This window comes from Gymnoscopelus microlampas (genome assembly GCF_963454915.1).
Source record: "Gymnoscopelus microlampas genome assembly, chromosome: 14".
In the NCBI taxonomy this organism is placed as follows: domain Eukaryota; kingdom Metazoa; phylum Chordata; class Actinopteri; order Myctophiformes; family Myctophidae; genus Gymnoscopelus; species Gymnoscopelus microlampas.
In genome coordinates, this window is record NC_139951.1 from 48712853 (window position 1) to 48727260 (window position 14408).

General features: G+C 40.3%; 1 protein-coding gene across 1 annotated transcript in view; it reads left to right on the forward strand.

Moving 5' to 3' along the window:
• Positions 1-14408, forward strand: part of wnk4a (WNK lysine deficient protein kinase 4a) — a 150361-nt gene that overhangs the window by 80554 nt on the left and 55399 nt on the right. Inside the window, exons 6-7 of the mRNA XM_084078416.1 lie at positions 475-632; positions 11683-11771. Coding sequence (XP_083934542.1) covers positions 475-632; positions 11683-11771 — 247 coding nt within the window. The remainder of the gene's footprint in view (positions 1-474; positions 633-11682; positions 11772-14408) is intronic.

Consider the following 14408-nt stretch of genomic DNA (forward strand, 5'->3'; position numbering starts at 1 on the left):
CATATGAAGGATATAGGGTATTGTGCTGATGGTTATTTATGATGGTGCTTGACCTGCAGTGTCGGTCAGGTCACAACAAAGAGTTTTCATGTGGTTGGTCGGTCAAAGACACACAAAAAATAATGTCCTGTCTCTCTCTCTCTCTGTCTCTCTCTCTGATCTGCTTATATTTTTTTTAAAGCGAACATTTGTAACTCAAATATATAAATATATAAATACATATAAATATGTTGTCCCTGGAACACTGGAACAACATATTTTACAAATGTTCGCTATGTTCGCAAAAGTGCGCAAATGTTCACAATGTGTTGCGACGCATTGTGAACATGAAGTAATTGTGAAGATGAAGTAATTGTGAACCTGAAGTACTTTTTTCACCACTGCCCTTGAAGTGTCGTGGCGGCTGATGATGGTTTTTGTCATGAACCCAACCGTTTAAACCTTTCTCCCCGGTTTGCCCATGTATCCCGATAGGCACACCAGAGTTCATGGCCCCGGAGATGTACGAGGAGAAGTACGACGAGGCCGTGGACGTCTACGCCTTCGGGATGTGTATCCTGGAGATGGCCACGTCCGAGTACCCGTACTCTGAGTGTCAGAACGCAGCGCAGATCTACCGCAAGGTCACCAGCGTGAGTACTGAAGCAGACCCAGGGGTGGAAGAAGTACTCTGATATTTTACTTAAGTAAAAGTAGCAATACCACAACATAAACATACTCTGTTGCAAGTAAAAGGCCTGTGTTCAAAATGTCTCTTGAGTAAAAGTACAAAAGTATTGGCATCAAAATATACTTAAAGTACCAATGAGGAAAAACATCACATGGATGCAACTGGGACGTATCATCAGTGTTGTAGCCTGGGGTCATAGGGTGTTTCGGGTCTCGCAACATACAACATACACCCTCGCCCAGGTGACCCAGCCAGGGTTGATCAAGCCCCGACTTACGTCCCAGTAGCACCCACGGTCAGTCCTATGGGGAAAGACAGGGCCTCTCAGTCCGCTTCTCCGGAAGTACTCTGCCGGGACTCGGGGAGGCTCTGGCACGTGGAGGGACTAGGCTCTGTGGGTTGACTCCTGGCCGGGCTCCTCCTTCGTCTCACCAGGTGCAGGACCTGAGAGCAGCGCCAGATCCGCTGCACCGCCCCGATCCAAACATTTCCTTCTGGCGTGATGGTTCCTTGGGCCGTGGTGGTACTGCAGGCTCCACTTGCGGATTGATTGATTGAAAACCAGAAGTAGAAGTACTAAAATAGCAGATCTACAAGTTCACAACGCGTCGCGATGCGACGCGTTGTGAGCTTGTAGATCGGCTATTTTCAATAGCCTATGTATAAAATAGGACTAAAGTGGTTTTATAATATGATCATTTATATCTGCAACGTAACTATGGTAGTAACTAAAGTTTAAAAACAATTGTAGTGGAGTAAAAGTACAACATTTTTCTCTGAGATTTAGTGGAGTAAAAAAAACTCAAAATTAAGTACAGGACTTGAGTAAATGTACTTTATTAAAATTGAATTTTAATATTTCTATAATGACGGCTCATGCATTTTGTATGTCCGCGGCAAAAAATCATCATAATAATGTCCAAAATGATTGTTTGTAGGAAACCTCACAACATCTACATCCTCCAAGACATGTCAAAAGAGAGAGAAAAGAGTCACAAAGAAAAATGAGACAGACATTAAACACTAAAATGTGATCAGTGTTAAATATGTAATATATGCATATGGATAAAAGCAATGATAAGGAGTCAGTCAACCTCCTATTTAATCCTAAAATAAAGACAACATAAATGCATGGTTCTGTACATAGATGAGAGCAGCAAACAGGCGGTCATGACTCTTGTAGATTTTAACTAGGTATATATAGGGTTTAAGTGGTTTATTGGTTTATATGTGTTTTCCTCTCCCACTCGTTAACAGAATCAAGACGGAGAGGAAGTGGCTTTATTTCTGGATGTACAGTATGTTGTCTGTGTGATTCCTATGGAGAGGTGGGCCTTCTCCATGTTAAATATGGAGAGGTGGGCCTCCTCCATGTTAAATATGGAGAGGTGGGCCTCCTCCATGTTAAATATGGAGAGGTGGGCCTCCTCCATGTTAAATATGGAGAGGTGGGCCTCCTCCATGCTACATATGGAGAGGTGGGCCTCCTCCATGTTAAATATGGAGAGGTGGGCCTCCATGTTAAATATGGAGAGGTGGGCCTCCTCCATGCTACATATGGAGAGGTGGGCCTCCTCCATGTTAAATATGGAGAGGTGGGCCTAACAAACTAAACACAGAGCTCTAGTTAGTGCCCGATTAAAGGCCTAGATGTTAACGAGCTGGGTCGCTATAGAAACCAGTCGTAAACGTTCAGCATCAACACGTAACCATGACGCAGGGCTGTTGACACGCCCCTCACTGATTGCTACTTCCTTTTCACCACTAAAGGTGATGTTTCCTGCTTAAAACAAAACAAACAAGATAAAAAAGTTAAAGCTCTGTATTGTGGACAGAGTGTTTGTTCAGTAACAGGGGTCTCTCCTCTTTCTCGCTCTTTAGTAAACAGAAAATACATGTTTCAGGTGGGACACCAATTTTATCCAATCAGAATTTTCTCTGCCCTTTTTATTGTTTGCGTCATCATTTCCAATTTCATATTTCACTTGTTTGTTATCCTGTATGCATCCTGTGTGAGTCCTCTCTTCTGCTTGCGTAGCGATGCTACGCATTGCAAAGTGCAGGACAACAGTGGCAAATACACAGGAAAAAACAACAAATCTAGCGAGACATTGTATCATTTAGTGCCTTAATGGCATTAGGGATGAAGGAATTTTTAAAAATGTTCCGGTTAGTTTTTGGTACTTTGTACCGTCTACCAGAGGGAAGTAGTTCGAACTCCCTGCAGAGTGGATGAGAGGGGTCGTTTGCTATCTTGACAGCTTTTTTACGAAGTACCTCCTTATAGGTACAGCTTAAATGTTTCTGTCTCTTCCCAATGATTTTTGAGGCTAGGTTCACTATTCACTGCAACTTTCCTCTGCCTTTTACATTAAGATTGCCATTCCACATTGCCATGTTAAAAGTCAAGATTCCCTCTATCAGGTTTCTATAGATTGTTTCCATGATATGCTTGCTCACTCTAAAGGAGTTGAGCTTGCGTAGTAGGTGGAGGCGTTGGTTACAATTTTAAAAAATATGGTCAGTATTTTCACTGAAATTGAGTTTGCTGTCAATATACGTGCCTAAGTATTTAAAATTATCTACTACCTCCACTATTTGTCCACCAATTGTAATGGACTGCACAGGTTCCTTTTCATAAATGACAAGTTCCTTTGTTTTGGTCACATTGATCCCTAAGGAGCTTTTATCGCACCAGTCCTGAAGAGATGACACATGTACTCTGTATGCTTCCTCCCCCGCTGTGTCCCCCTTCTTCAGTAAGGCAACCAGGGCCATATCATCCGCATATTTGAACAAATGAAATATATCCTGATCTAATTGGAATTCATCTGTTTATACGTTTTGATACCAATACATTTACACTTTTACTCAAGTACATTGTGAATTCCGGACTTTTACTTGTAACATGAGTATTTCTACGTTGCAGTATCGATACTTTTACTTAAGTAAAAACATTAGAGTACTTTTCTTCCAGCAGTGCATGTGTGCCATGTTTACAGGGACACACAGGCCTGTTGTTTCTGATAGAGACACGGCTCTCTCTCTAAAGCGTAAACAGAGCCGACCCTATCATCAACATTGACATTTAATGAAGAGGAGGAAAAAAAGAAAAAGTCCCATCTAGATTGCCTTTTATGTCCCCCCTGATTTCACTTAATTCCTTAATTCAGATTATTGACACAAGAGGGTCAGCTGTGGAGGTAAACAGAGACACTATACACACACACCCCCACCTTGAGATAGTCATCTGTCCGCTAGGCTAAAGACGGCTCTTTGACTGGCGGAGCGGCACCCACTTAACGTTTAACTTGATTGCAGAGGCAGAAACACATGATTTCTTTGTCATAAGAGACCTTATGGTGAGTCTCAGGACCAGCAGGCTGGCTGTGTGTACGCAGAGAGGACCTGGAATGACACAGTCATGTGTCTGACCTTGAAATCCGTGGACGGCAACTATGTTTTCTTTGTGAACGTGTAATCTCTACACCAGGGGTTTCAAACGTTTTCAGCCCAAGGACCCCCTAGCTGAGAGAGAGATGAAGCAGGGACCCGCTCAATATTGTGAGGGGGTCCCTACGTGGTCTGCTCTTTTCCCCCTCTACACCTATAGCCTCTTTGCCAAAAATAGCCGATCTACAAGCTCACAACGCCTCGCAGCGCGAGGCGTTGTGAGCTTGTAGATCGGCTATTTTTGGCCAAAGTTCTCCTCAGAAAAGGGATGCTAGGGTTCAAGTGGTTAAGGTAAAATAAAAAGTCCTATCACACAAATATTTGGCGGACCCCCCTGTTGTAGCTCTGAGGACCCCCTAGGGGTCCCGGATCCCCTGTTGAAGACCCCCTGCTCTACTCTAAATCTTTTCTCCAAAAAATTAGCAGCACACATTGTGAGCTTGTAGATCTACCATTTTCAAAATTGCCAAAGTATAAAATAGTCTTGCAATAATGATCTAAATCAGGGGTTTTCAACTGATTTTGACACAGGGACCACCATCCATGACTAAAGAGCAACATGGGGACCACCACTATTGTGCGTGCTGGGTCCATCATAGACCCACCCCACACAATAGTGGTGGGGGGTTCATGCACCACAGGGAGCTGGAGAAAATAGCTATAATATCTATATAATATCTAATAAAATACAGTGATTTTGTTTGAATATGATGGAATATGATTAAGGACTACTGTGATTATGGTAAACTCACATTTCATAACACACACACACACACACACACACACACACACACACACACACACACACACACACACACACACACACACACACACACACAGTAGAGGTATAAAGTATTGAAACATTGACATACTCAGGTAAAAAGTAAACGTACCTCACACACTTGAGTAAATGTACTTAGTTACTTTACAACCAGCAGTGGTGTTTTCAACACACGGTAATTGCGTGAGCTTGTCTGACACATTGGCCGCAGTGTTGTCTGGGTGGGGGCAGGCTGGCGGGGTGGGGTGGGGGGTGGGGGTGCTACTAGGCCACGCTGGGCGTAGAAGGCAGGCAACACCAATGGTGTAAAGTAACGAAGTACATGTATTCAAGTAATGTACTTAACCCATTGAGACCTGAAGCCGATTCTACATGTCTCCTAAATCTCAACAGTTTTCTGAAAAACGTATGTTTCTATATCAGTGGTGCTCAATCTTTTTCATGTCAAGGACCCCCAAAATGATATGTATTTGGCTGCGGACCCCCATCAAAATATGTTGTTCCAGGGACCCCCCAGAACCCCATAGCGCGGCACTCGGTGCCGCGCTATGAGCTTGTATATTTGCTATTTTTGAATAGCCCAAAGTGTAAAATAATGCCTTTTAGCTCAAATCTAAAAATGACACAGTTCCAGGTCTTAATGGGTTAAATACAATTTTGAGGTATTTTTTTTACTTGACTGGAGTATTTCCAATCTTCAGTACTTTTACTTCTACTCCACTACATCTCAGAGGCAAATATTGTACTACAATTATTTGAAAACTTGAATTACTAGTTACTTTGTAGATTTAGATGTTCCCAATGCTCCCAATGCGTCGCGATGACACGCATTGTGAGCTTTTTGTAGATCTGCTGTTTTCAAAAGATTTCTAAACATTTTATGCATTTGAAAACTTGTGAAATGGGACATTCTGCATAGTGAGTACTTCTGCTTTCGCTATTTAAAGTATATTTGGATACCAATACTTTTTTAACTTTTTACTCAATACAATTTTGACTTACGGACTTTTACTTGTAACGGAGTATTTCTACATTGCAGTATTGATACTTTTACTTAAGTACAAAATTGTGAGTACTTTTCCCACCACTGGGCGACACTCTGAACGATGTGTTTTCTAAATGACGTTTCGCTCTGAGCTTCACAAAGAGGCTGTTTTCTTCCTTTCTGAAACGTGGAGAAAACGCACGGAAAGCTAAACGTGGAGAGAAGTGGACATGGCTCCTACACAACGTTATGTCATTATATAATTGACCATTCTGGCATTCAGCAGATGCTTCTTGTCAAGAAGCGAAGCATTAACCCATTGAGACCTGAAGCCGATTCTACATGTCTCCTAAATCTCAACAGCATCCTGAAAAACGCATGTTTCTATATCAGTGGTGCTCAATCTTTTTCATGTCAAGGACCCCCAAAATTATATGTATTTGGCCGCGGACCCCCATCAAAATATGTTGTTCCAGGGACCCCCAGAAGCAAAGATTTGAGTTAAAAATGTTCGCTTTGAAAAAATATATATATATTCAAAGATTTGCACACATTTTCACGATTTTTCAAAAATAGCAGATCTACAAGCTCGTAGCGCGGCACTCAGTGCCGCACTACGAGCTTGTAGATCTGCTATTTTTGAATAGCCAAAGTGTAAAATAATGTTTTTTTAGCTCAAATCTAAAAATGACACAGTTCCAGGTCTTAATGGGTTAAGTGCAAAGAACAGAATAAGCAGAGTCAGCATGAACTATATAGTCAATAAACAAGGTAAACAAGCACATGATAGAGTACAGAGAGAACAATGGAGGTAAACAATGAACCTAGCATCTAATGAATTGCATTTTTATGGAATTCATTAGATGCTAGGTTCATTCATGATCTACATAGCGTTCTGTATATGCAGTGGGAAAAAGTACTATTTTTCTCGAATGTTTTACTTAAGTAGAAGTATCAATACCGCGGTGTAGTAATACTCTACAAGTAAAAGTCCGGAATTAAACATTTACTTGAGTAAGAATACAAAAGTGTTGATATCAAAAGTACCAAAAGTAGAAACTACTCATTATGCAGAATGTCCCATTTCACAAGTTTTCAAATGTATAAAATGTATAAACATCATTTGAAAATAGCAGATCTACAAGCTCATTGTGAGCTTGTAGATCTGCTATTTTAAAATGGCTGAAATGTATACAGGGCTTAAGAGGTTAATGTGTTTTGTAATAATAATCAAAACCTACAAAGTAACTAGTAACTAATGTTGTCAAATAATTGTAGTGGAGTAAAAAGTACAATATTTGTAGACGAGATTGAAATCTCGAGATTTCAATCTCGTCTAGCGAGACTTAGTTTTTTTTTTTGTTTTTTTTTGGTTGCATAGTGTTCTGTCACTATGAACATCAGATCTCACAAAAGAAAAAAAAAAGCTATTAAAATACGCAATCTAGCGCTAGGCCTATCCGTGCACGTTTTAAGCTGTGGCGGACCCGTGATGGAGGAAAATGTTCTACTGTACCATTCATCCTAAGATATAACATCATAGAAAAGGCAAGAAAACCTTAGTCCAAAATTCTCCTTTAATGTCCTACTCTGGGGCCAGAGGTGGCTAGTATAACTATGGCTGTCTGGAGCTTAATACTTGGCAGAGCTCTGATATATGATATGTTTTATTTGTATTTTTCTACGTCCAGTCAGACGACCTCTAAGGGGAATAGAAAGGAAATAAAATCCATAGGGTCTGCTGTTACGCTGAGAGGTGTTTCCTAACCGTAAAGGCGTTACTCAACCTGTGGTTTAACGAGGCTCAGTTTATGCGTCTTTCTTTCTTGTTCCGTCTGCAGGAGCATGAGTTTAACAATCCAGACACATGTTGAACCAAAGGCTGGATTTATTGCCCGGCGTATTTCCAAAGAACACTTTAAAGACACTTAACATGGCCCTGTGTGTGTTAACCCTTTAAGACCCGGGAACGCATCTGTGTGTCATTTATAGATTTATTTTGGGCTATTCAAAAATAGCAGATCTACAAGCTCATAGCGCGGCACCGAGTGCCGCGCTATGAACTTGTAGATCTGCTATTTTTGAGTAAAAATAATTGTGAGAATGTGTGCAAATCTTTGAATATATACATATATTCTTTTAAGTGAACATTTTCAACTCAAATCTTTGCTGCTGGGCATTCTACAAATATCTTCTAAATCCTAACAGTTTTTTGAAAGAACTTATGTTGCTATGATATCAGTGGTTCTCAATCTTTTTCATGTCAAAGACCCCCTAAATTATATGTATTTGGCCATCTCAAAAAACATTTGTTCCAGGGACCCCTAGAAGCAAAGATTTGAGTTAAAAATGTATATATGTATTTAAAGATTTGCACACATTTTCACGACTCTTTTTTTTCAAAAATAGTAGTGTGTCATAGTGCGGCACTATGAGCTTGTAGATCTGCTATTTTTGAATAACCAACGAAATCTAAAAATGACACAGATGTGTTCCTGGTCTGAATGTGTTAACATGGTCCTCTGTGTTGAACAGAAAACACCTTCAGCTTTATTGTCTCATCACAGATTTACATACAGGTGGAAAACTTTGTTTTTGGTACTAGCTCCCTTCATTGTGAACTTGTAGATCAGCTATTTTCAAATAGGTGATGTTTATATATATATGGTTAAAGTGGTTAAACTGAAGCAAGACCAAATAAGCAACTATACTTTAGACACAAACCCACAACTACCAATATTTACATGTCTATTTACAGGAAAACAAGCTCAAAGTCGCTTATAATAAGCAGACTTGGCAACACTGTGACTGACCTTGGTTGTGTGAGGCGACAGACTGAGTCTTATCTGTGTTTTTACATGGATGCTGCATGAGGGCTTGGAGATCGGTGCTCAGAGCCGTGTGACAATTATAGGAAGTTAGGAACTCTGCTTGTATTCATCATTATTTTAACCCATTAAGACCTGGAACTGTGTCATTTTTAGATATGAGCTAAAAAGCATTATTTTACACTTAAAAAATAGCAGATCTACAAGCTCATAGCGTGGCACCGAGTGCCGCGCTATGAGCTTGTAGATCTGCTATTTTTGAAAAATCTTGAAAATGTGTGCAAATCTTTGAATATATATATTTTTAAAGCGAACATTTTTAACTCAAATCTTTGCTCCTTGGGGGTTCCCTGGAACAAAATATTTTGATGGGGGTCCGCGGCCAAATACATATAATTTTGGGGGTCCTTGACATGAAAAAGATTGAGCACCACTGATATAGAAACATACGTTTTTTAGAAAACTGTTGAGATTTAGGAGACATGTAGAATCGGCTTCAGGTCTCAATGGGTTAAAACAAACACAGGCTACAGTTTAACCACACAAAGACATGGACATCTTTCATCACCAGTCACCACCACACAATCTACCTTTAAAAATACACATTTCCCTAAGTACATTTACTCAAGTTAAGTATAGCCGAAATAGCCGATCTACAAGCTCACAATGCGTCGCATCGCGACGCATTGTGAGCTTGTAGATCGACTATTTTCAAATTATTTTAATACATTTCATACATTTAAAAACTTGCGAAATGGGACATTCTGCATGATGAGTATACTTTCTACTTTTGGTACTTTAAGTACATTTTGATGCCAACACTTTTGTACTTTTACTCAATTACATCTTGAGTTCCGGACTTTTACTTGTAACAGGGTATTTCTACATGGCAGTATTGTTACTTTTACTTAAATAAAGAATGTGAGTACATTTTCCACCGCTGTGAACAGCCTCTGGTGTTCTTCAGGGCCTGGTGTAGCTAAAGAGGATGGTCTCTCTTTGAAGTGTCTCAGCGTTTAAACACAATGAAGTGAAACGTTGTGCTCAGAGCAGAGCCCTGTGTGATTAAAATAGCCGTGTGTTGGCTGTGTTCCAGGTATAAATCAGGCTGGACTTTTCACATTGTTTGGGGCTGACTAACAAACCCTGAATTAAGCACCTTTACTGCTGCAAAACAAGACCCTTCAGTCTCTGTCTTATATGGGTCACTTTGACCCGGCTGATTGGTTTATAGATGAGTCACAAAGAAATCCCTTCATACCGTTTAAGGAGGAGAGACACATAGACAGGGACAGGAGAGGAAGAAGTGCTCAGATTTTGGACTTAAGGAAAAGTAGTTTTACCACGGTTTAAAAACACTCTTTTAGGGCGCGGTCACACCAAAACATGGTTGCCCGCTGTTAAACTCAGGCTGTGCGCGGCCAGTGCATTCTGTCCCGATGACCAGTGACCCAACTGTCACTCACTTTCAGGACCCTCCCCGTAGCCACCTTCGACTCACACGATTGGACAGAGGGGGGAAATCAGCATCTGTCTCCAGCATTTATCTGCTTCAAATAAACGCAAGTTGTGCGCGATACGCGGAAAGACGCGCACGACCATCAAACCACGCGATTCTCATTGAAAAGCATTGTCAGATTCCGCCCCATAGGTAAAACAAAATTGCGGTGTGACCGCGCCCTTACATGTAAAGTCTTGTATTCACAATCCTACTTAAGTCAAAGTAGAAAAGTATTAACGCCAAAATATGCTTAAAGTAGCAAAAGTAAATTCATTAGCAACACTCATTCAGAATCATATACATAATGTTATTGGAATACAATTAATGATCATTAACCACGTAAAGCCCCATGATTTATGATGAATAATTTCATTTGCAAAGTAACTAAAGCTGCCAGATAAATAAAAAGTGCAACATTTGATTCTATGATGTAGTGTAGTAGAAGTATATGCAGTAGGCTATGAAGAAATGGAAAATAAGTCAGGTAAAAGTACCTTAAAAATTGTACTGACTGTACAGTACTTGAGTAAATGTATTTAGTTACTTTACACCACTGGACAGTCAGGGTCCAGTGGTGACGGTGAGGAGTAAAGACAGAGAGAACAGAACACGACGGCCTCGTTCCGTCTCAGTGACAAACACACTGTGTTGTTTACACCAACTGTCTGCCATGAGGGCCGGTCGGACGGACGTCACAGAACGAGCCGCTACGTCACCACATAGGGCTGGTGACATAGGGCCGGTGGGCGGACGTCACAGAAAGAGCTGCGACGCAGTGGTGGAAAAAGTATTAATTTGTTTTTACTTAAGTAAAAGTATCAATACTGCAGTGTAGAAATACTCTGTTACAAGTAAAAGTCTGGTAATTAAAATGTACTTGAGTTTAAGTACAAAAGTATTGGCATCAAAATATACTTAAAGTGCCAGAAGTAAGAGTACTCATTGTGCAGGATGTCCCGTTTCACGAGTTCAAAATGTATTAAACATCTTTTGAAAATAGCTGATCTACAAGCTCACAATGCGTCGCATCGCGACGCATTGTGAGCTTGTAGATCTGCTGTCAGAAGTTGATTCAGAATGCTGCTGGTCCAGTCCTCACTTATAAAGCATCAAGCATTTAGGGCCAATACATTTTGTAACCGGGGAGAAACCTCTTATATTTAAACTTGTTAAGGTTTTTTTTTAAATCTTTTTTTCCGCTAATTAATGCCCTGCTTCGTTATGCTACAGTGTCACAAAAAAGTTGCAAAATAGTCGATAAACAAGCTGAAAACACATTGTGATGCGGTATGTTTTGAGCTTGTAGATTTGCTATTTTTTTCTATTTTCGAATTTAAATTCTGAAAGCAACAGTCTGGGACATAATGATGTTTACACCAGACAGACAGACAGACAGACAGACAGACAGACAGACAGACAGACAGACAGGTCAGTGTAAATCAGGCTAGTCTCTTGTCATTCCAGGGCATGAAGCCTGACAGCTTCTACAAGGTGAAGGTTCCTGAGCTCAAAGAGATCATCGAGGGATGCATCCGCATGGACAAAGATGAAAGGTAGATCTACACAACATCATCTCACTACATCACCACTACAACACCATGTCTGAAGAACAGATCTACACAACATCATCTCACTACATCACCACTACAACACCATGTCTGAAGAACAGATCTACACAACATCATCTCACTACATCACACACCAACACCATGTCTGAAGAACAGATCTACACAACATCATCTCACTACATCACACACCAACACCATGTCTGAAGAACAGATCTACACAACATCATCTCACTACATCACACACCAACACCATGTCTGAAGAACAGATCTACACAACATCATCTCACTACAACACCACCACAACACCATGTCTGAAGAACAGATCTACACAACATCATCTCACTACAACACACACCAACACCATGTCTGAAGAACAGATCTACACAACATCATCTCACTACATCACACACTAACACCATGTCTGAAGAACAGATCTACACAACATCATCTCACTACATCACACACCAACACCATGTCTGAAGAACAGATCTACACAACATCATCTCACTACATCACCACTACAACACAATGTCTGAAGAACAGATCTACACAACATCATCTCACTACATCACACTACAACACCATGTCTGAAGAACAGATCTACACAACATCATCTCACTACATCACACTACAACACCATGTCTGAAGAACAGATCTACACAACATCATCTCACTACATCACCACTACAACACAATGTCTGAAGAACAGATCTACACAACATCATCTCACTACATCACACTACAACACCATGTCTGAAGAACAGATCTACACAACATCATCTCACTACATCACACACCAACACCATGTATGTAGAACAGGCTGTAGACATGTATGTTAGTTAGATCAGTGGTGATGCAACTTTGATGATGCAGACTGAGGGCCACTATATTTACACACTCTCTCCAGAGGAACACATTGCATATACTGTCAGACAGACACCTCTTATCTCTGTAGTTTCACTTTATTTCGTAAATTAATGCCGTACTTCGCCATTCTATGTCACACAAAAATAGCAAAAATAGCAGATCTACAAGCTCAAAACGCGTCGCAGTGCGACGCGTTTTGAGCTTGTAGATCTGCTATTTTTGCTATTTTTGAAATGGAATGCTGAATTTTATCTTGCTATTTTTCAATTAGAATCCTGAAAAGTAACATTTTTATTTCATTTCAAATGCATTTAGTTATACTAGGTCAATGGCTGTGAATGAGTTAAGGGGAATTTTTCATTGCCACTGTCACATTGATTGCTTGCTCGGGGTATCACTATGTCAGGTCTCTGCTCTATTATGTGTTAAGTGTCTTGAGACAACTTGTGATTTGTCTCTATAATTAAAATGTAATTGAATTGATGTAAACAAAAGTAGTAGTGACACCCACAGTCACGAAACTAGAGGGAGCGTAAACAACAATCTGGTAACACCAACCCATAAAACAAACATGGGCAAATTCTCATTCTATAGCACGGCCACCAAGGTATGGAATAGTCTAACCCCATCCCTCAAAAAATGCAGTTCTCTGGGCTCATTCAAAACAGCCCTAAAAACTCATCTTTCTCGAGGCCATAAGAGGAGCTAGTACCAGTTTCCCGGTAGACAGACGACCCTCCCCTCCCCTTTTTTTTGTATATATTTTTTATTTTTCATATTTTTTATTTTTATGTTGATTTTTGAACTGTTTGGTTGCTACTATATATGTCTATGAAATGAATTCAAGGACCCCAACGGAAACAAGCCCACAAGGACTTTTTTGGTCGGACCTTTTAGACAAAAGTATTATAAATGTAACTGTGTTGTTTTAATATTCTTTTGTCTAATAAAAATGTCAATCAATCAATCAGTAATAAAGTCACAATGTGACGAGTTGTGAGTATAAAACAGGGCCATACACAGTAAAATGATGCTGGACAGACTATGATGCCATAATGTGTCTGAAATGCCACTGAAGTTGTGCTGAGAAACCCAGACCCTCACTTCCTGTTGTTTTAGTCTCTACCCTCCGTGACGTTGTCCTCGTTCACTGTGTTTATGGCAAAATAACCGCCTTGACGTGTGAAAATATGAATCACGTTGATGTAATGGAACCCTTACACCATATGGGTGTGAAAATATTAAATCACATTATGTAATGGAACCCATATGGGTGCCAGGTGGGTGCTTGCCCCGCAACTTGGTGCATCATGGGAAATGTAGGAAAGTCCAGAATGGCATACATTTTTGGTCGATATGGATTGTGTTGTAAATATTGTTGGTTCTATAAACTAGTTTATAATAATCATCAGCAGTCTAATGAACATCAACATCCGTCCTAACTCTCTGGCTCTTGTTTATTTTTTTTTTATGGCACGTGAAGGTGCCAGCCGTCTAAAACAAGGTCTGTCCGTCTGTCTGATTCACTCTGTGATAATCTGCTCCGGTTTCATAGAGCGCACTAACGTATCAGTTCATTTAACTTCTCTAACACAGTGTTTTAGTTATGAGTGTCTGCTGTGGTACTTCCATGGTTTCCTTCAGACTGAATTCTGGGAATCGCAGTTCTTCATCAGACCACAGACAGACAGAGATCTATAATGATAACGGAGCTACCGGTGGTGTCACCAAAATGACGACTGAAAATGAATGTTA